This window comes from Carlito syrichta, unplaced genomic scaffold (genome assembly GCF_000164805.1).
Source record: "Carlito syrichta isolate Samal-C Ts95f unplaced genomic scaffold, Tarsius_syrichta-2.0.1 Scaffold89674, whole genome shotgun sequence".
NCBI classification, from domain to species: Eukaryota; Metazoa; Chordata; class Mammalia; order Primates; family Tarsiidae; genus Carlito; species Carlito syrichta.
The window spans coordinates 14178-34054 of NW_007033770.1; the positions used below are offsets into that span (position 1 = coordinate 14178).

General features: G+C 39.6%; 1 protein-coding gene across 1 annotated transcript; it reads left to right on the top strand.

Moving 5' to 3' along the window:
* Positions 1–2291: 2291 nt before the first annotated feature.
* Positions 2292–8928, top strand: LOC103260437 (integrator complex subunit 6-like). The gene is made up of 4 exons (XM_021712301.1): positions 2292–2490; positions 7609–7956; positions 8360–8453; positions 8844–8928. Exons 1-4 carry the CDS (start codon positions 2292–2294, stop codon positions 8926–8928), a joined length of 726 nt encoding a protein of 241 aa, XP_021567976.1.
* The last annotated feature ends 10949 nt before the right edge of the window (positions 8929–19877 follow it).

The window sequence follows — 19877 nt, forward strand, 5'->3', positions numbered from 1 at the left end:
GATTTATTGAAAGCACTATCCACAATGATGTACAGAGGCCCTTGTATCATAAATCTAGCTATTTTGCAAGGGAGGAGGCAAAAAAAAATCCCCAGAATTTATTTATAAAAAGTTGTGTATTCTTTCCTGTTTAGACTTCATTTTCCTTCAAGGCACTCTCCATTTGATGCAATACATCTATTGAGATGCTTTTTCCACTGCTCAAAACAATTTTTGAACTTGTCAATTTTGATGGCTTTTAGTGCTTCTGCTATTTTTTTGTTTCACCTCTTTTATATTGGTAAAATGTTTCCCTTTGAGGACTTTTTTCATCTGGGCGGGGGAGAAGTCACTCATGGCAAGTTTGGGTGAATGGGGGGTGGGGCATGGGGTCATGCTGTTTTAGGTAAAAAAACAAAAACAAAAACAAAACTGCTGAACACTCAGTGAGGTGTGGACAGATGTGCTTGTAAATCACCCATCATGAAATGAGCAAATGCATTGAAAGAATTCCCAAAACAAAAACAGCTGAAGCCGAAGACAGCCTCTCACAGCAATGCTAGCTGGTACACTGTTGCTGACGAGTTCCTAAAATGTTTACCTAGCAGGGGAAGCCCATAGGACAAGAGACCTGCCCACCAAAAAATAATTCTGTCTTTTTGGGAGAAGATTCCCCCTGGTATATTTCCACATTTGCTTCTGGGGTCTCTGTTTTCTTCCATTGGTATATTTGCCTATCATTGCTCCAATACCTGGCTCCAATACCTGGCTGTACCTTTATAGTAAATCTCTTCTTAGGTAGTGTGTGTCTGCTGCCTTAGTTTTTTTTCTTAAAAGTTTGTCTTGCTTTTTCCAAACCTTTAATTTCTATATACTTTAAAAATTTTTATGTTGGTAATTCTCATAACAATTTTTTTTTTTACATGGTGGAATTTTAAATAAGATTGCAGGCCAGGCATGGTGGCTCACACCTGTAATCCCAGAACTTTGGGAGGCTGAGGTGGGAGGATTGCTTGAGCCCAGAATTTTGAGACCTGCCTGGGCAACATAGTGAGACCTCATCTAATAAATAAATAAATAAAAATATAAATAATAATAAATAAGATTGCTATGATCATTCTGGGAGAATTGACAATAATGCCCCTTAATGACAAGTTTTGCAATTCATGGAAAGACTATCTCCATTTACTAAGGTCTTTGATTTCTCTCAGTGATGTTTTATAATTTTTGTGTAGAGCTTTAGCTTCATTAGAATTATTTATAAGTATTTGATGTTTTAATACTATTTTCAATGACATTTACAATTTCATATTCTAATTATTTGTTGCTATTAGTAATTTGACTATATTTTTTACCTTTAATAATTCCATATTCTTTTGCATATTCTATGTACAGAAAAATGTCATCTATGGATAATGACAGTTTGATTTCTTTCTTTCTAAACTTTATGCCTACTATATTTTCTGGTACTACTGCACTTTTTAGAATCTCTAGTAAAGTGTTGAATGGATAGTGGACATCTTTGTTTTGTTTCTAAACTGAGGGAAAAAATATTTGATATTTCATGATCAAGTATGGCATTTGCTATAATTTTTTTAGAGATACATTTTATCAGATTGAAGAAGTTGCCTTCCATTCTAAGTTGTTGATAGTTTTTATCACTAATAGGTTTTAAATATTGGCCCATCTATTAAAACAATCATAGAGGTTTTTCCTTTTTTTATTGTTAATATGATAAATTATATGGATTGATTTTTGAATGTTGAATCAATCTTGCCTTCCTGCAATATATTCCACCACCATTTATGTAGATTTTTAAAGTACTGTTTTATTTTATTTGCTACCCTTTTGTTTAGGATTTTTGTTGTCTAAGTTCATGAAAATCTTAACTTGTAAGTTTCCTTCTAATTTCGTTAGATGTTGCTTTTAGGTTTATATTGGCCTCCTCAAATGAGGACAAAGAAAAGGAATTAATTTTTCCTAACAAGGGTGAATACAGATTTCATTACATTTCTTCAAAGATGTATCATATTTTTATCTATGCTTTGTTGAGAAAGCTCATTTCCCAAGCATTTTGACTATGCTCATATCATCTTTGGCTTTGCAAAACATTTTGTTAGCATTCTTTTTTTTTTTAATTTGGAGTGGGTGAAAATTAGGTTGGTTTTCCTGAGAACAGAGTGTTTGTTAGGGCATGGCAAATCTTGCCTCTTGATTTAAACTCAAATTAATGATCAGATTTTTGGTTGTATACACATATGCAGGCTGTGTGGGGAATTTTGTGATTGCTGGATTTTTTTCATGAATGGAGTATGTTCATTGAGATTTTCCAGGAAATGATGCCTGATGAAGCACAGAAGGTTGTTGTAGTACCTGAAGACAAATATAAGCATTCTGAGGAACCCAAGAGTCCTTCATTTAAGAGAAGGAAGAATATGGTCCTGTTGTCAATGAAAGAAGAAAGACAGGGAGATTCCCTTCTTGGGGGTTCTATCATGTTAAAGGAAAAGAGTAAGTATGCCTTTCCACACCTCCTGTTCACGCTACACCTTCTGCCTGTCCTAATGTCCCTACCTTCTGCCCTTTACTGCAACTGTTCCTGTCAAGGTCAACAATTTCAGCTGACATTGTCATTAATTTTTCAACAGTATTTGACACAGTTGTTCACTTCCTCCTTCATGGAAACTTTCTAGGATTTCCATTCACCACAGTTTTCTCCTTACTTGTCCTTACTGGTGAATCCTGATTATTCTTTTTTCTTCCTTTTCTTTTCTTCTCCCCTCCACATAGTATAAAATTCTGAATCCCAGAATTTCTCTCTATATTTCTAGTCTACTCTGCCATGATCCATCACTATGCTACTATGATATCTCCCATTTCCTATTCTCCCTTCTACCCCATATAACCTTGTCTACAAACTGTACTCTCTAACCCTGCAGCCACGTGATCAGGTCGGCAGATAAATCACATCTGCCATGTCCTTCCGGAAAACCCATTCTCTGCTTTCCTAAGCACTCAGAACTGATCCTGATCTCCTGATTCTGTCTAAAAGGTTCTGTACGACTTAGCCCCCACCACCTACCCCTCACAGGGGTTACAGTGATCTCCTCCTGGCTCTCTCTGCCCCTGTCTCTCACTCCAAGGTACCTATCTTGTTTCCCCTCCAGCCTCTGCCCTTGCAGCAGCCTGGGACTGTCCTTTTGCATCTGCGCAGGTAGGTCTGCCTCCTCCAGACTCTGCCCTAGGTCACTTCCTCAGAAGGCCATGCACAACCAGCAACCACCGTGGGGCTCCTTCTACTGCTTTCTCCCATAGACCCATGGACTATGTCCCTACTAGAACCCAAGGTCACCTGTTTCTTTTGCTCACTGTGCACTTTCTGTCTCACTTCCACATGAGAATGTGAGCTCCATAAGTGTTGGGAAAGTTCCTCTCTGTGCTGTTCCCTGATGATCCCCAGCTCCTGGCACTGTGTCTGGCAAGAAGATAAATAAATGAAATAGAGGTGTGAGGCTTGGAGTAAAAAAAAATTCACTTTTCTGACACAGAAAAGACAAACTAGGAAAATTATATACTAAAAGAAAACTTTCCTCATGGATTGCATAGAAAATCTTCAGCCCTAATGACTGACTCTGTTTTCTCAGAATCTTGAGGTAGAGAGGAAGGCGGTTGAGGCAGGCCCATGTTGTCTGGTTTCCAACTCAGAAAGCATGTAGATTGTGTGCAAACTTCAGAAATCATGACACCATATGAAATTTTCAGCTTTTCTTTCTTTTTTTAAAATTATTTTTTTTTATTTTAAAGATGTGGGGTACAATTCAGGGTTAGGTATACAAATGTTCATTATGCAGGTACCCTTGTTGATGAGATGTGCCCCGCCTCCCCTGCCCTGGCAGTTTCTCACTACTGCCAATCCCATCCTCCCCTCCCAACCCCCGGCAGTTTCCCACTACTGCCAAACCCTTTCTTATAGTATTATGATAATTGTTCAAGGTCTGCTTATGAGTGAGAACATGTGGTACTCTTCTTTGTTTCTGTGTTAGATCACTAAGTATGATAGACTCTAAGTCCATCCAAGTTGTTATGGCTGAATAATATTCCATTGTGTATATGTACCACATTTTAAAAATTCAGTCCTCTTTCAAGGGCAGCATGGTTGGTTCCATGTTTTTGCTATTGTGAATAATGCTGCAAAAAACATGTGTGTGCAGGTATCTTTTTCATAGTGATTTGGGTTCCTCCGTGTATATTCCCAGTGATGGGATTGTGGGGTCGTATGGAAGGTCTATTTTTAGATCTTTTATGAATCGCCAAACTGTTTTCCACAGAGGTTGTACTACTTTACACTCTCACGAACAGTGTAGAAGTGTTCCGTTTTCCCTGCATCCTCTCCAGAATCTGTTATTTTTTGCATTATTGATTATGGCCATTCTGACTGGAGTTAGGTGGTATCTCAGTGTGGTTTTTTTTTTTTTTTTTGAGTTGGAGTCACTCTGTCACCCAGACTGGAGTGCAGTGGCCGCTCCCGGCCACCGCAGCCTCGACCTGCTGGGCTCCAGCGATCCTTCCGCCTCAGCCTTCCAAGTAGCTGGAACTACAGGCGTGCGCTACCATGCCCGGCTCATTTTTTGATTTATTGCAGAGATGAGGTCTCGCCAAGTTACCCAGGTGGGTCTCGGGCTCAGGCAATCCACTCACCTCAGCCTCCCAAAGGCGTGGGATTACAGGCTGAGCCATTGAGCCCAGCTTCAGTGTGGTTTTGATTTACATATCTTTGATGACTAGTGAGACTGAACATTTTTTTCATGTATCTGTTGGCTGCTTGTATGTTTTCTTTTGAGAAGTGTCTGTTCATAACTTTTGCCCACTCTGTAATGGGGCTGTTGACTTTTTTCTTTTTGGCATGTTTGAGTTCCTTGTAAATCCTAGATGTTAGGCCTTTGTCAGACATACAGTTGGCAAATATATTTTCCCAGTCTGTGGGCTGTCTCCCCACTCTCTTGATGGTTTCTTTAGCTTTGCAGATGCTTGTCAGTTTGATGAGGTCCCACTGTCTATCTTATCTCTTATGGCATGGGCGCTTGGGATTTTGATCAGGAATTGGTTGCCAGTTCTAATTTCCATAAGGGTGTTACCTGCATTTTCTAAGGTTCTTATAGTTTGAGGTTTTATGTTTAGGTCTTTGATCCATTTAGAGTTCATTTTTGTGTATGGGGATAGACAGGGGTCTTGTCTGAATCTTCTGCATGTGGTCAGCCAGTATTCCCAGCACCATTTACTGAATAGGTTCGCCTCTCTCCAGTGGTTGATGGTGCAGGCTTTGTCGAAGATGAGTTGGTTGAGAAATTGAGGTTTTACAGAATTTCTATCCTGTTCCATTGGTCTGTATGCCTGCTCTTGTACCAATACCAGGCTGTTTTGATTATTGTAGCTTTATGATAAAGTTTAAAGTTTGGGAGTGTGGTACCTTCTGCTTTGTCTTTTTTTTTTTTTTGCTGAGGATTGTTTTGGCTGTTCGTGGTATTTTATGTTTCCATGTGAATTCCTGTATTGTCATTTCCAGGTCTGAGAAGAATGCTGTTGGTAATTTAATGGGTATTGCATTAAATCTGCAGATTGCCTCAGGTAGGATGGACATCTTAACAATGTTGATTCTTCCAATCCATGATCATGGAAAATTTTTCCATTTGTTTGTGTCATCTTTGATTTCTTTGAGCTATGTCTTGTAGTTTTCATTGTAAAGTTCTTTCACTTCTCTGGTTAGGAAGATGCCAAGGTATTTCATTTTTTTGTGGCTATTGTGAATGGGACTTTGCTTTTCATTTGAGTTTCTGTTTGTTTCTTGTTGGTGTATAGGAATGCGACCGTCTTTTGCACATTTATTTTATACCCTGACACTTTGCCAGTGTCCTTTATCAGTGCAAGGAGGTTTTTGACAGATTCTCTTGGGTTTTTGAGGTATAGAATCATGTCGTCTGCAAAGAGGGATAACTTGACTTCCTCTTTTCCAATTTGGATACCCCTTATTTCCTTCTCTTGTCTGTTTGCTCTAGCTAGGACTTGAAGAGAAGGGGTGAGAGTAGGCATCCATGTCTTGTTCCAGGTTTCAGGGAAAACGGTTTCAATTTCTGTCTATTAGTATGTTGGCTGTGGGTTTCTTGTAGATGGCTCTTACAATTTTGAGGTATGTTCCATCTATGCCTAGATGTTTGAGGATTTTTATCAAGAAGGGATGCTGGATTTTATAGAAAACTTTATCTGTGTCTAGTGATATAATCATATGGTTTTTGGTTTTGCATCTTTTGATATATTTAATTATGTTTATGGTCTTGTGGATGTTGAACCAGCCCTGCATTCTAGGTATGAAACCTACTTGGTCATAGTGGATGATTTTTGAGATGTGTTGTTGGATCCAGTTTGGTAGAATCTTGTTGAGAATTTTAGCATCTATGTTCATCAAGGATATTGGCCTGTACTTCTCCTTCTTTGTTGGATCTTTACCTGGTTTGGGTATCAATGTGATGTTAGCTTCATAGAATGATTTGGGGAGAGTTCCATCTTTCTCAGTTGCCTGGAATACTTTTTTTTTTTTTTTTTTGAGTTGAAGTCTCACTCCGTTACCCAGACTGGAGTGCAGTTACATGTTCATGGCCACCCCAGTGTCGACCTCCTGGGCTCAGGTGATCCTTCTGCCTCAGCCTTCCAAGTAGCTGAAACTACAGGTGTGCACAACCATGTCTGCCTAATTCTTTTGATTTATTGTAGAGATGAGGTCTCGCCAAGTTGCCCAGGCTGTTCTCAAACCCTTGGGCTCAGGCAATCCCCTCATCTTAGACTCCCAAAGTGCTGGGATTGCAGGCCTGAGCCACCATGCCTGGTCTGGAATACTTTTAATAGGATTGATATCAGCTCCTCTTGTATGTTTTGTAGAATTCTGCTGTAAAGTCATCTGGTCCAGGGCAGTTTTTTGTAGGTAGTTTTCTTATGACATAGTCAATTTCCTGGGTTGTTATTGGTCTGTTTAAGGACTTGATTTCTTCTTGTTTTAACCTGGAGAGGTTGTGGAGCCATGTGGTGAGGAGAAGCTGTTTTCTGCTGCCTCCTCTCAAGAGAGTCCTGAGAATGGCAGACGATCCTGTGTGCCGGGGGCTCCAATCTCATGATGGTGGTGGGTTGCAGTCCCCTCCGGAAGAGAGCCTTGGGTGCATGAACCTGAATCTCCCCTCAGACAAACTTTCACTCACCTACCTGCACACAGCCATTTATGCAGACAGTCTTTATGGACACTCACTTTTATGGAGACTCTCACACTCTGACCTGTTTCGTCACCATCTTGTCTCTCCTCCCCTAGCTTTTCAACTTGTAAAGAGCATCTAGTTGAAGTGCATTAAGTTAGTGAAGATAATTAAATACTAGATTTCCAGATGTATTCATAGAGCCATAAAATAAGAGGTGCTTTTATTGTCCTGTTGTCCTGACCCCAATTTTTCAGGTCTGAGATTTCCCCTTGTATATCCTCCTGTCTTATGAAATAAATAATGCCCCAGAAACTGAGGAGCTCACAGATACAGCTGTGAGGGTGTTACTCTCTCATGATCTCACAGCTCAACCTCTCAATTTTGTTTTCAGATGTGCCTGTCATTCATGATGTCCATGTGGAGGAGAAGGAAAGTGGTCAAAGTCCAACTGTTGGCTCTCCAGGAAGACCTGTTTCTTCAGATCTTATGAATATGGTAGGAGATGGTTTTTCACCAATCCCACTGGATTCCCAGTTGGATGACATCACTCTTATCAGCAAAGATGAGCTGGTTCACAAACCTGGTACAGATGCACTTGTAGGAGAAGTCCCTACCAGCAGCACTCTCTCTGCAGATGACCCAAAAGTCACAGATATGTCCACTTTGCCAAAGAGCCCAGAAGAAATTAATGCTGGTATAAAAACTCAATTAAGGAAAGAAATTCGACAATTTGGACGAAGTAAGTAGTGCAAACAGGTCTATTTTTAGAAACATGGGACGGCTCCCCCATTCTATGATTTAGAACGTATCTAAGTCACCTGCTGAGGCACATTTTCTGGGGGGGGCAGAATTGGATTTTCTCTTCACTTGTGTTAGGTTGGTTTCTCTTTTCTTTAATTATAATATCGCAGCACACCTTTTTTTCTTTTTCTTACTTGGTTATAGTTTATAAGAGTCTCATTAGTAGATGTGGGCAGGTTCCTTGATTTAAGCCTTTAGAACACCTCCAGTGTACCTAACATTGTAACCCACAAATTGGTGAGGAATGGATACAACTCATTGATGAGGGATAGATGCACCAGAAATGACTTCTGTTTCTTCTTCATATTTGAGAAATAATGAAATTTTAAAAATATATTTAGAATATGAAAGAATCTTCGCATTGCTTGAAGGAGTACAAGGAACTCAAGAAGCCAGGAAACAATTTGTTGTGTCTACCATCAAGGAAGCAGCAAGGTGGGTGGAAATAGGAACTGTCCAATGTCTTTGAGTACTTGTGCCCAGTGCAATAGTGGGGATGAGGAATGGGGAACAGCACCTACCTTGAGTTTCTCAAACCCTGGCCCTCACTCCTAACTAAGACTGTCTCCACAGTTATTTAAATTGGTGTCATCTGAGTCTCACTCATTCTTCCAAGCCTATGGACACCTCCACTTTTACCATATCTGAGATGGGCACTTTCCCTCAACTGATAATGTCTTTACATTTGCTAGACCACCTCCTACCCTGCACATGAATTCTATTTCTATGCAGCCTGTAAGCTCCCCTCTCTAACCCCCATACTGCTTCCTACATCTTAGGTACTTTGGGTATCTTTTGGTGAATGGCATGTCTCTTTATTTTCAGGTTTAAAAGACGAGACTTAATTAAGCACCTTGAGAAGATGCTCGAACGAATGGTTCCCAATGGCTTTTCACACAAAATAGAGTAAAACCCCAAGTGCATAATCCTGGAAGCACAATGATTGATGAGATAAAAGATCAAGGCTGATGTTTTTAGAATGGAGCAGGATATCACTGAAGCTGACTAAATGTGTTAGTGAAGAGAATTGCATTCCAGAGGCTAAGAAAAAAAGCTAAGAAATATCTGTTAGTATATATTGGGCTTTTGCCCTAAGCATATCATGTGAAAGAAGTTTGTTGTTTGTTGGTTTGTTTTCCCACCTTTGCTGGTGAATGTTAGTAATTCCTGAGGTAAATACTATTACAGTCTTGTCTTCTGCAACACATTACATTGTTGTAGCTTGTATTTCTACCTCCTTTTCCTACTCATTTCTTATTCCCTTTGCCCTGAGTCAGCATCTCAGCTGGTCATGGTGCTTGGCCTCGCAGGATGACTCACACCTTCGTTACTGAAGGGTCTGGGGCATTAGATGTCCTGCCTGAATTGTCTTGCTACATTTTTCTGGAACTCTAATTACAAAATATGGGAGTACTAAGAAGGGCTTTAGACATATCAGCGATACTTTTCTTATTTTCTTAGCCTTTGTGTGGTTGGAATCCAATGTTACTTTTTTTTTTTTGAGTCAAGGTCTCACTCTGTCACCCAGGCTGAAGTGCAATGGCATGATTATGACAATCACAGCTCACAGCAGCCTCAACCTCCTGGGCTCAGGTGATCCTTCCACCTCAGCCTCCTGAGTATCTGGGACTACAGGCACACACTGCCACACCCAGCTAATTAAAAAAAATTTTTTTGTAGAGTTAAGGTTTCGCTATGTTGCCCAGGCTGGTCTTGTACTCCTGGACTCAAGTAATCCTCCCACCTCGGCCTCAAAGTGCTGGGATTACAGGCACGAGCCACCACACCCGGCTCCAATCTTCCTTTGAATGTCAGGCTCCATCTCTCCAGCCAGTACAGGACCTCCTCCTTTGTCTTTTGGTTGAGAGGGATGAAGAGAATAAAATGGCCAGCTAAAGTATGTTTCCTTTCAATGGAACCATTGTTGTGTTCCTTGGTGAAAGCATTTTTCCCTTTGAAACTAAGACTTCTAGCTCAGAAGAGCTTAAAATCAGAGGGATGGGAAACAGTTTTGTTAGTGGATCATCGGGGTAAATAGTGAGTTGAAGCACTCCCATTTCCACCCCTTGGTTTTAGGACCCGTGAATCCTGACTACGAGAGAGAAAGCAAACTGTACTGGATGCTGATCTCCAGCAAACAGTGCTTCCCAGAAGTAATTGCTCAGCCCTGCAAGTTATTGCCACCTAGCTAGCTCTGTAACCGAGTCTTCACAAGACCATTTCACTGCTGTTGCTTCAGTCACTTCAAGAAAATGGAGGCACATAGTAAGACTAGTAAGTGCCCATGAACATGAGTACATTTGTGCACTTTATTTCCTGTGAGGTGAGTCTTGTTTAGAGGTGATGCTCTGTGGAATACCATGATGGTGAATAGGGCATTCTCTACATCCAAAAGTGTTGGCTTTCTCAAAGTACTGTGGGTGGGAAGGAAAATCCAGATCCAGAATAAATGTCTCTTTGAGTAAGAACAAAGAAAACACTTTCCCTTCCATAATGGAAGTGACCCAATGATCACTCTGGACACTGATGCCATAGAAGATGCTGAGTGTTTTTCTCTGCTTCTAGTAAATTGTACACTCATCAATGACTGCAGCCAGGTTAGCCTTGGTGAGTGAAAGTCTATGCTACTGAGCATAATCTCCTTTCCTGCCAACTTGGCCTCTTTGCCTGTGAGTCCATAAGATCGTGACACAAGTGTTGGAGAAAAAGATTGATTGACATCTAGATTATGGGTACTTTACCCACCAGATTATTAAAATTCTGCTCTGGTGAGTCCCCTTGGTTGCAAATTCTCATGAGACCCAAATAACCCAAATAACTTCACATTCTACTTACATTTATCTACATACCTGTTCCCCAGATTTTCTTGCCATACATTTTCAATCATGAATCCTCAATACCAACAACTTTTCAGCCAATAAATGAGACGCAGCCTAGACATCGGTACATATTCACACCTCTGGCCACCTCTCTTTTAGGCAGAATGAACAACCAGGTGCACTGCTTAAAGTTCTTCCCTCTGGGAGGATTTCTCTTTTTCACTGTCCAATTGGGACTGTGGTACTGCAGCTGTCCACTCTTGGCTTGTTTCCTAGGCAGGATTCTAATTATACCCCTCTAAGATTCTAGCCTTCTAGTTATTAATTCAAACACTATGTGGGATTTTTAAATGCAAATATGAATATTTTATTTTGGTAGCACTAAAAAACAAAACAACTGTGTTCCCACATTGAGGGGAAAACAATGTTTAAACTTTCTTATCAATCAAATATATTCCAGAAGAAAGTGTGTTCTGTGATGGTTTCAAAGCACAGGCAAACCTTAACACAATCATCCAGGAATCTGCAATTCTGAAAATGATTCTCTTTTGACAGGGTGTTTAACAAACATTACTTTTGAATTATAAAAACAGTGAAACGATCCTTTCCAAATATCGGTGTCAAGAGGGAAACTGCTTGTTCCATTAAAACTCTAACAATTTCATTGTAATATTTTTTGCCGCTCTGACAATTTTAATACATTTTACTGCACTTGTTTTGAAAGTGGAAAAAAAGAAAACAAAGATAAAATAAGAAAAAAAATTAAAGTGGAAAAATATACAACGTTCTAGATAAAATGATTAATAGATGCACTTTAATAAGATTTCCCCTCCTTTTATCAATTAACAATGATAATTACCTTTAACTGATAGGGTCTGAACTTTAAAACACAGCCCCAAAATGAAGACTTCAGTTTGAAATCTTAATCAGATACAAATGGAAAGGATTATTATGTTTTGACACCTTTACAAATGTTTTTGGTATCAAAGCAGAAACCAGTTTCTCAAACTTTTTATTCAATTGAATATCCCGTTTTGACAAATATCATAAATAAAAGACTGTCCCTTTTGCTTTTGTAAATGTGATTCTTCACTGCAGTCTTGCACAGCTTTTACAAAATTCATGGTTCCCAATATCTCCCATTCTCCATTGTTCCTGGGTGGGGAAATGGCTGCCATAGTAAACTTCTCACTGATCATCATGGTACAGGCTGGGAGACCCCAAAGTTGGGATCCCACCAGAGTCACCAAGGAAGATGATGCAAGCAAATCCAGAACTGGGCTTCAACCTGAGAGGCCAAGCGGGTTCTTGGCTTCATGCAGGATAGAACTTTAGCACGAGCAATAAATAGGAGATGAAAAGTACATTTGTTAAAGAAATGGAGAAACAGAAAGATGGCTAGTTTATAGGTGGAGCAGTCTACGTGTATCACTGGGGTTTCAGTTGGAAAATGAAAAAAAAGGAAAATGAAGAAAAGTATTGAAATGACAGAGAGTAGGCTACTCCACAGACAGAGCAGCCTCAGCTCATTTATAGGGAGAGCAGCAGCCATTTATCACTGGAGTTTTATTTGTATAGCTGTCTCTTGATTATATGCTAAGTAAGGGGTGGATTATTAGTGAGTTTTTTGGGAAAGAGGTGGGAGTTCCTGGGATAGAAGATTCCTCCCCTTTTAAAACCATATAGGGTAACTTCCAGAAGTTGCCATGGTAATTGTAAACTATCATGGCACTGGTGGGAGTATCTTTTAGCATGCTAATGTATTATAATTAGCATATAATAGGCAAAAAGGGCAAGCAGAGGTCATTTTCCATGCCAACTTGCTCTTAGTTGGTCTTGGATGGATTTTCCCACTCTGCTCACCACATCTTGTAACTACATTCTGGCTTTGTAATGTCTGTCTTGGGAAATTAGTTCCTATCTCAGTCAGAGTTCTGGGGTCCACACACCCTCGCCTGGCAGCTGCAGCTTGGGCCAGAAGCCATAGAGGACATCGCCTGGGTCCTCTCATGTTTAGCACTGGGTCCGGGCAGAAGCCCTGCTGCAGTCTGGCTTCCTTCCCTGAGCCACAGGTGACTCCTATCTCAATAGTCCCTGAGATGTCCCTTTGGACACTCTACCGAGTGTTTAGAAGTAGACAGAAGCCCAGCACAGTGGCTTATGCCTATAATTTCAATGCTTTAGGAGTCTGAGGTAGGAGGATTGCTTTAGGCCTGGAGTTTGAGAACAGCCTGGGCAACATAGCGAGAGCTTTGTCTCTAAAAAGTAAAAATAAAAACGAGTCGGGTGCAGTGGATCTCTTCTGTAGTCCCAGCTACTTGAGAGGCTAGGGTGTGAGGATCGCTTGAACCCAGGAGTTTGAGGCTGCAGTGAGCTAGGATTCCGCCACTGTACTCCATCCTAGGAGACAGAGCAAAACCCTCTTTCTTAAATAAATGTATAAATAGAACCAGATAGATTTCTCTATTAGAGAGCAGAAGTAAGAGATTTTCAAAAACGAGATGCATTTGATTCAGCTCTATTACTTTGAAGATGTAGGAGTCTGTGGAGAAGGTACGTGGGAGGTTCTAGGAGTCGAGCTGCCCCTGGCTGACATCCAGAGAGGAAATTCATACCTTATTCCTAAGGTCTATCCCTAAGATCTATCCCATGAATAGATCCTCAACATCATCAGTCATTAGGGAAATGGAAATCAAAATCACCATCAGATACAACTTCATATCACTAGGGTAGCTATTAACAAGTGTCTAACAAGTGTTGTCCAAGATATAGAGAAATTGAAACCCTCCAACATTGCTGGTGGGAATGAAAAAATGGTGGAGCAGTTTTGAAAAAAATAGTCTGGCATTTAATAAAAACATTTAACCATAAAGTTATCAAATGGGCCAGGTGCGGTGGCTCACAACTGTAATCACAACACTTTGGTAGGCTGAGGCAAGAGTATTGCTCGAGCCCAGGAGTTCGAGACCAACATAGGCAACATAGCAGATCCCTTCTCTAAAAAAATAAGAAAAGAAAAAGAATAAAAATTAGCTTGCCACAGTGGTACTTGCCTGAGTCCTAGTTACTTGGGAGGCAGAGGAAGGATGGCCACTTGAGCCCAGGAGTTTGAGGATGCAGTGAGCTATGATCGAGCTACTGTTCCCCAGCCTGGGCAAAAGAGAAAGGCTCTGTCTCAAAAAAAAATTACCAAGGGATCTGACAACTCCACTTCTAGCTATAGATGCAAGAGAAATAGACACATATGTCCACACAAAAACCTGTACACAAATATTTGAAGCCAGATCCTCCCTTATACTGTTTCCACCTCCATACCTCAGTCTTCCGAACCATTCTCACACATTGAGAGCACAGTCTACTGTATACACTGGATATTGGAAAAAGCATGCGGTTCTTTTGCTGAACATCACACCTCCTCACAGGTCCTAGTTTTTAACTCATTTTTTTTTTGTCCAGTGGGAACTTTAGTATAGGCTAAGAAGTAATGATGAGTGGTGGCATTAGCTCCAGAGGAGGATCAGCGATGTCTTGCAAGCCAACTATCTCAGGTGAGACCCTGTCAGGGTCTTCAGGCAAAGGGAAATCTGAAGGAGGATCCAGGGAAGGTAGAGGAATAGCAGTTCTGGCTGCTGCTTCACGCCAATAAGGTGAACCCGCAGATCAGCAGCAACGTGTGTGGGCTACGGATGACTGCTGCTTCCCTTCAAGCGCCATGTACCACCTTTGAAGATCCTCCCTGGGGCACACCAGATACACCCCAGAAAGAGAATTGTGGGTCACAGAATTCAGCCTAGCCAAGCAGACACATTGCAAGCGATGCCCTTGTCACTTTGGTACCCACACATATCTCCTTACGCCATTCTTAATCTCTAAGTAGAGACAATGACAAAGTCATAATTCTGCCGAACATGGTGCAACTCACAACTGAAAACAAAAACCAAAAAAAAACTAGCCCTTCTCCACAAGAGGGCACTAAAGACCTATATTTTTCTTAAGTCTTGTTTATTCTACTACTACCTATATCACACCCCGTTTAATTCCTGTATCTTAAATACTGAAAAATAAGTTAATAACACATCTTGTGCTAGGTGATTAGGAGATGGTAGGGGATTGGAACCAAAAATATTTGGTCAGAACAAAATATGTGAATGAATTCATATCAAAATAAGGAAGTAATACTTCTTATTTTGAAATCAGGACAGAAATAAGAGGTTATTACAGTTCTTGTTTCTGCATATGGTCACGTGGTTACTTCTTCCACCACTCATTCCTTAATCCCCGTGTCCTTAGCAAGTACCTTCTCTGGTGACAGTTATTATTCCAACCTTCATTTCTGAGCTTCCTGGCAATTTGCAGTCTTAGATGATTAGTGTTTCCATTGACTTTTTTTGTTTTTTGAGTCGGAGTCTCACTCTCTTGCCCAGGCTGGAGTGCAGTGGAACACTCACGGCCACCCCTGCAGCCTCGATCTGCTAGACTCAGGTGATCCTTCCTCCTCAGCCTTCCATGTAGCTGGAACTACAGACACATGCTACCACTCCCGGGTTATTGTTTGATTTATTGTAGAGACAAGAACTCACCAAGTTGCCCAAGGCTGGTCTCAAGTCCCTGAACTTAGGCAATCCTCTCGCATCCACCTCCCAAAGTGCTGGGATTACATGCTTTAGCAACTGTGCCCACCTAAAACCTCATGAATGAAGAAGAGGCCTCTTGAGAAGGTACCTTTCGACATGGAAAAAGTTCATACCATTAATCTTTCTCCAGTTCTTACTCAAAGAAGGCCTGTAGCCCTTTACTAAGGCGAGAGCACATGGGGGAAGAGAAATTACCAGATTTCTCAATGATTACAGGATCCCAACTCTGTACTGACACTAATTTCCTGAGGACACAAATGTCATTCTGGTCCTGTTGAAAAAAAAATTGATTTGCTACTAAGCCTTTATTGATAATGCTTGACCATGGACACCAAGTTACGATGCCACTTGAGTTATCTGTCCTAACCTGGGTGCTTTCTGACCCACCAGTCATAGCAATGGGTATACACAGGAGCATCCCATTATCAAATGGAAGTGGCATATGCAAGATTGACCTCAGGCAGGTCCTTAAGGCAAAGAAAGTTCCATGAAAAAATAGCCAAATTGCTCATGGATTCTACTCCTTCTACACAGATTTCTCCATCCATGTGTGGCAGAATTTTTAAATGGTCCCCATGAACTTCACCCCTTATTTTATTACAAAATGTGACAAAAGTGATTGTGCAGATGTAATTAAAGTTACTAATCTGTTAACCTAAATATAGGCGGATTCTCCAGGTGGACCTCACCTACTAACATGAGCCCTTTAAAAGCAGAGCATTTTCTCCTTGTGGTAGCAAAATAGGCTGTATTGGTTTTCCTACATTTTGGCTCTGCAGCTATAGGAGATAACAGCTTCTTTTATGGACAGTCATGGAAGCTTTCAGGTTCTTCATGTGAACCTTGATGTGGGGCTTTAAGGCACTGAGCACATAATTGTCTACCCCAAGTTCTCCAGTGCATTTAGAGGTAACCAATAATCTGTGATATCTTATTTTGACTACAATGTTTACAGGGGAACACCTAGCTAGTCACCTAGAATGCACATGCATTCTACATGTGCTTGAATACATGTATCTAAATGTGATCACTTTAGAAATTCCCTTGCCACTTCCTGTCATGGTCTACCAGTGCCCTTTTACCATTGGAAAGAGGTTCACCAAGGTCTCTAAATTGAATCAGACTGAAGAAAGAGCTTAAGAAACCCAGAACGATTTCAGAGAATTCTTTCTTAAAATTCTGATCTTCTGAAACCACACTTAATACCAAAATCTGTATCAATCAGTCTTCAAGCAGGAAGGCAGTTCCAGTAGGTGAGAGTGTGGGGTGTGTGTGTGGGATGTGTGTGTGTGTGTGTGTGTGTGTGTGTGTGTGTGTGTGTATTCGCCGATCTGTCACAGGGAAACAACCTCATGCAATGATAGGAACTTCTTAGGGGGTCTCTGTAAGATTGTTGTCTCTTCACCTGATGCTGGAAAAGGGCAGACAGGAAGAAAACTTACACGCATGCTGACTTACAAATGACTTACAAAAACCCATGTCCCTTCTTTTTCTCTGAATTTGAAGAAGAGAGGACTCTACAGAATCTGGATCCTTCTGAGCAGAACTAAATACTCCATCCAGGTTCATTGCTTCTGTTTCAGATTAGAAAATTTCTTTTCCAAAAAGCCTTCTTTGACTATAAAATTCAAGGTCTTGTCCACTCATTTTCCATCTCTTCACTCAATTTCAGTTTTTGGCAGAAAACTTACATTATTCCATAGTTATTCTGTTTGCTTAGTGCCTTAGCCCCCAACTGAAATGTAAGATGAATGAGAAGAGTTTAGTTCACTGTTTTCTCATGCCTAGATTAGTGCCTGGCACTCAGAAGGTTTTCAGTAAATATTGAATAAATGAATTGTTTCTCTAATGCTCAGAACAATTCAAAGAAGTTGCTGCTTAAAGATGACTTTCACCAGTGAGTTATCTGATGCATATAATCTATTAGTCTCAGAACCAGAATAAAGACATTTCTGAACAAATTGTTACAGAACGTAATGGGGTATATAGCGATTCTTCTATCTGAGCAAGTTCCACGTGCTCCGTAAGTCTTGTAAGGTAGATTAGTAGAAGTGATTTCCAAGGAAACATCAAAGGAGGAATATGTTCATGCATCTCCTATACAGTCAGCAGTGGGCTCTACAAACCTATGTTTGAACGCCTTCAATCTACTTATATCTCTTTCTATACAATTCTTTCTAGAGTTTTTTTTATGTCTAACTGGCTAATCTCTTATTACTCTATCCTCTCGTTATAGTTAACAATCCTTTATATTAAACTTTCACTGTTCAAATTACTGTGCGTTTTCTCTCTCCTGATTTGTGGCTGACTGTCTGAAATAAAATTGAGACTGTGGATAGTCAATCCCTGGGGTAGATACTTAAGATGATATTTGGGGATTTCTTTGGTTGCACCTTTGGGCCTGAGCACTGTGCTCTGCTTCTCATCAATGGAAAATGATGTAGAAATAATCCATGGCATGCATCGACTTCACAATTTGTCTAACTGACATGACGAATGATTGTGATGGAGTGCCAACTGAAGTGCTTGGAGAGCCAGTGTATCAATCTGGGTCGACCCGTGCATAAGAGTTGCAGTTGTACTATGTCCTCACAAACACATGGTATAGTCATTCTTTAATTTTAATCATTCTGGTGGGTGTTTAGAGGTATCTCATCGTGACTTTGATTTGCATTTCTCTGATGATTAATAAACTGGAGTTCCTACTTATATGTTTAGTAGCCATTTAGATATGTCTTTATAAAGTATCTTTTCAGGCTTGTTTACCCATATTTAATTAGGTTGCCTTTCCTTAACAGTTTGTAGGAGTTCTGAACTCAACTTTTTGGCCAGATGTATATATTATCAATATCTTCTGTGTGTCTCTGGTTTACTTTTTCACTCTCTAAATATTTTCTCTTGATGAACAGTTCTTAATTTAATTAATTCAAATTATTCTTTCTTTTCTACCCCACTGAAAAATCTTTACTAATCCCAAAGTCATGAAGATAATGTCCTAAGTTTTCTTCTAGTTTTCTGACCCATCTCAAATAAATTTTGGAGTATGGAAGGAAGCAAAAGTCAAACTTCATTTTTTCCCCTACGGATATTTAGGGGACTTATTTAAAACATTATTATTTTCACCAAATGTTCAGTTATATTTTTCTTTAAATTTGTCTATTTCATCTAAGTTTTCAAACTGAGTATAAAATTGTTCATAGCTGTTTCCCTTCCCTTTATAAAATATTTGCTATATCCGTAGTTATATCTTACTTTTTATTCCTAATGTTATTTATTTGCAGAATACATTTTTATTGATCAATTTTGCTTAGGTTTTTTTCTATGTTATTAGTGTTTTTAAAGGACTAACTTTTGATTTTAATTTATTTTCTGTATTACGGTTTTTTTTTCTGTTCCATTATTCTCTGCTTTATCTTTATTTGCTCCCTCTTTTTACTTTTTTTGGTTTTATTTCTACCTTTTTCTGTTGGACACAGCTCAAATTTCAGGCTTTTTTTTCTTTTCTAATATTAGCATGTAAGACTATATAATTATCTTTAAGGTTCACTTTCATTGCATCCAAAAAGGCTTTATGTGCAATATTTTCCTTATCATTTATGCTTAAGTATTTATTTAGAAGAGTGTTTAAAATTTATAAATACACTTGTTGTTGCTATTGACTTCTAATTTAATTTCATTTAGGTTACAGAGAACGGTCTATGTGAAACTAAGTATTTGAATATTGTTGAGACCGTGGCTCATTTTTATATGCATACTTGAGAATGATTTATAGTCTGGTTGTTGGATATAGGCGTCTATAAAAGGCCTTAAGTCAAGCTTGTTAATTTTATTGTTCACACTTATGTTTTTTTTTTCTGTCCAACCTATCAATAATTGATAGAACTATGTTAAAAATCTCTCACAATAATAAAGAGTTTTTAAATTTTTCTCAATACTTCTACTTTAGGCTATTTTATTAAGTTTATACAACTGTACAATTGTTAAACATTTCTGGAGACATAAACTGACCAAAGAATGCATTTTAATTAAGGTCTCCTTTGTCTGATATCAAGATCACTTCCTCAGCTTTCTTTCTTTCTCTTTTTCTTTTCTGATGTTTGATATTTTGAGTTGTATTGACACCATAAGAAAATACATCATTGTTTGATTCAAATTACAGGAGCGCAAATATGTACTAGTGGTATGTGATAAAAGTGCTGAGCTTCATCTGAGCTCACATCCAGGCTGGTCCTGACCACTCAAAGGAACTTGGGCAATTCATACTTCCTCGTTGGAAAAGTGAGGGAATTTGATTGCAAGGGCTTCAATTTGGTTTTGTTTTTTGATTTTTTGTTTTTTTTGTTTTAGCACTGGAACTCAATGTATCTATGGCTTGGCTATTCTTCCTAGGAACTAGCATGTGGTTG

What these genes read in the sequence shown, in the direction of transcription:
- LOC103260437 (XM_021712301.1), top strand. Translation starts at nt 2,292, where the DNA reads ATGTTCATTGAGATTTTCCAGGAAATGATGCCTGATGAAGCACAGAAG. An exon ending in TATCATGTTAAAGGAAAAGA is followed by an intron (nt 2,491 to 7,608) that starts GTAAGTATGCCT and finishes TTTTGTTTTCAG; the next exon opens with ATGTGCCTGTCATTCATGAT. An exon ending in ACCATCAAGGAAGCAGCAAG is followed by an intron (nt 8,454 to 8,843) that starts GTGGGTGGAAAT and finishes CTTTATTTTCAG; the next exon opens with GTTTAAAAGACGAGACTTAA.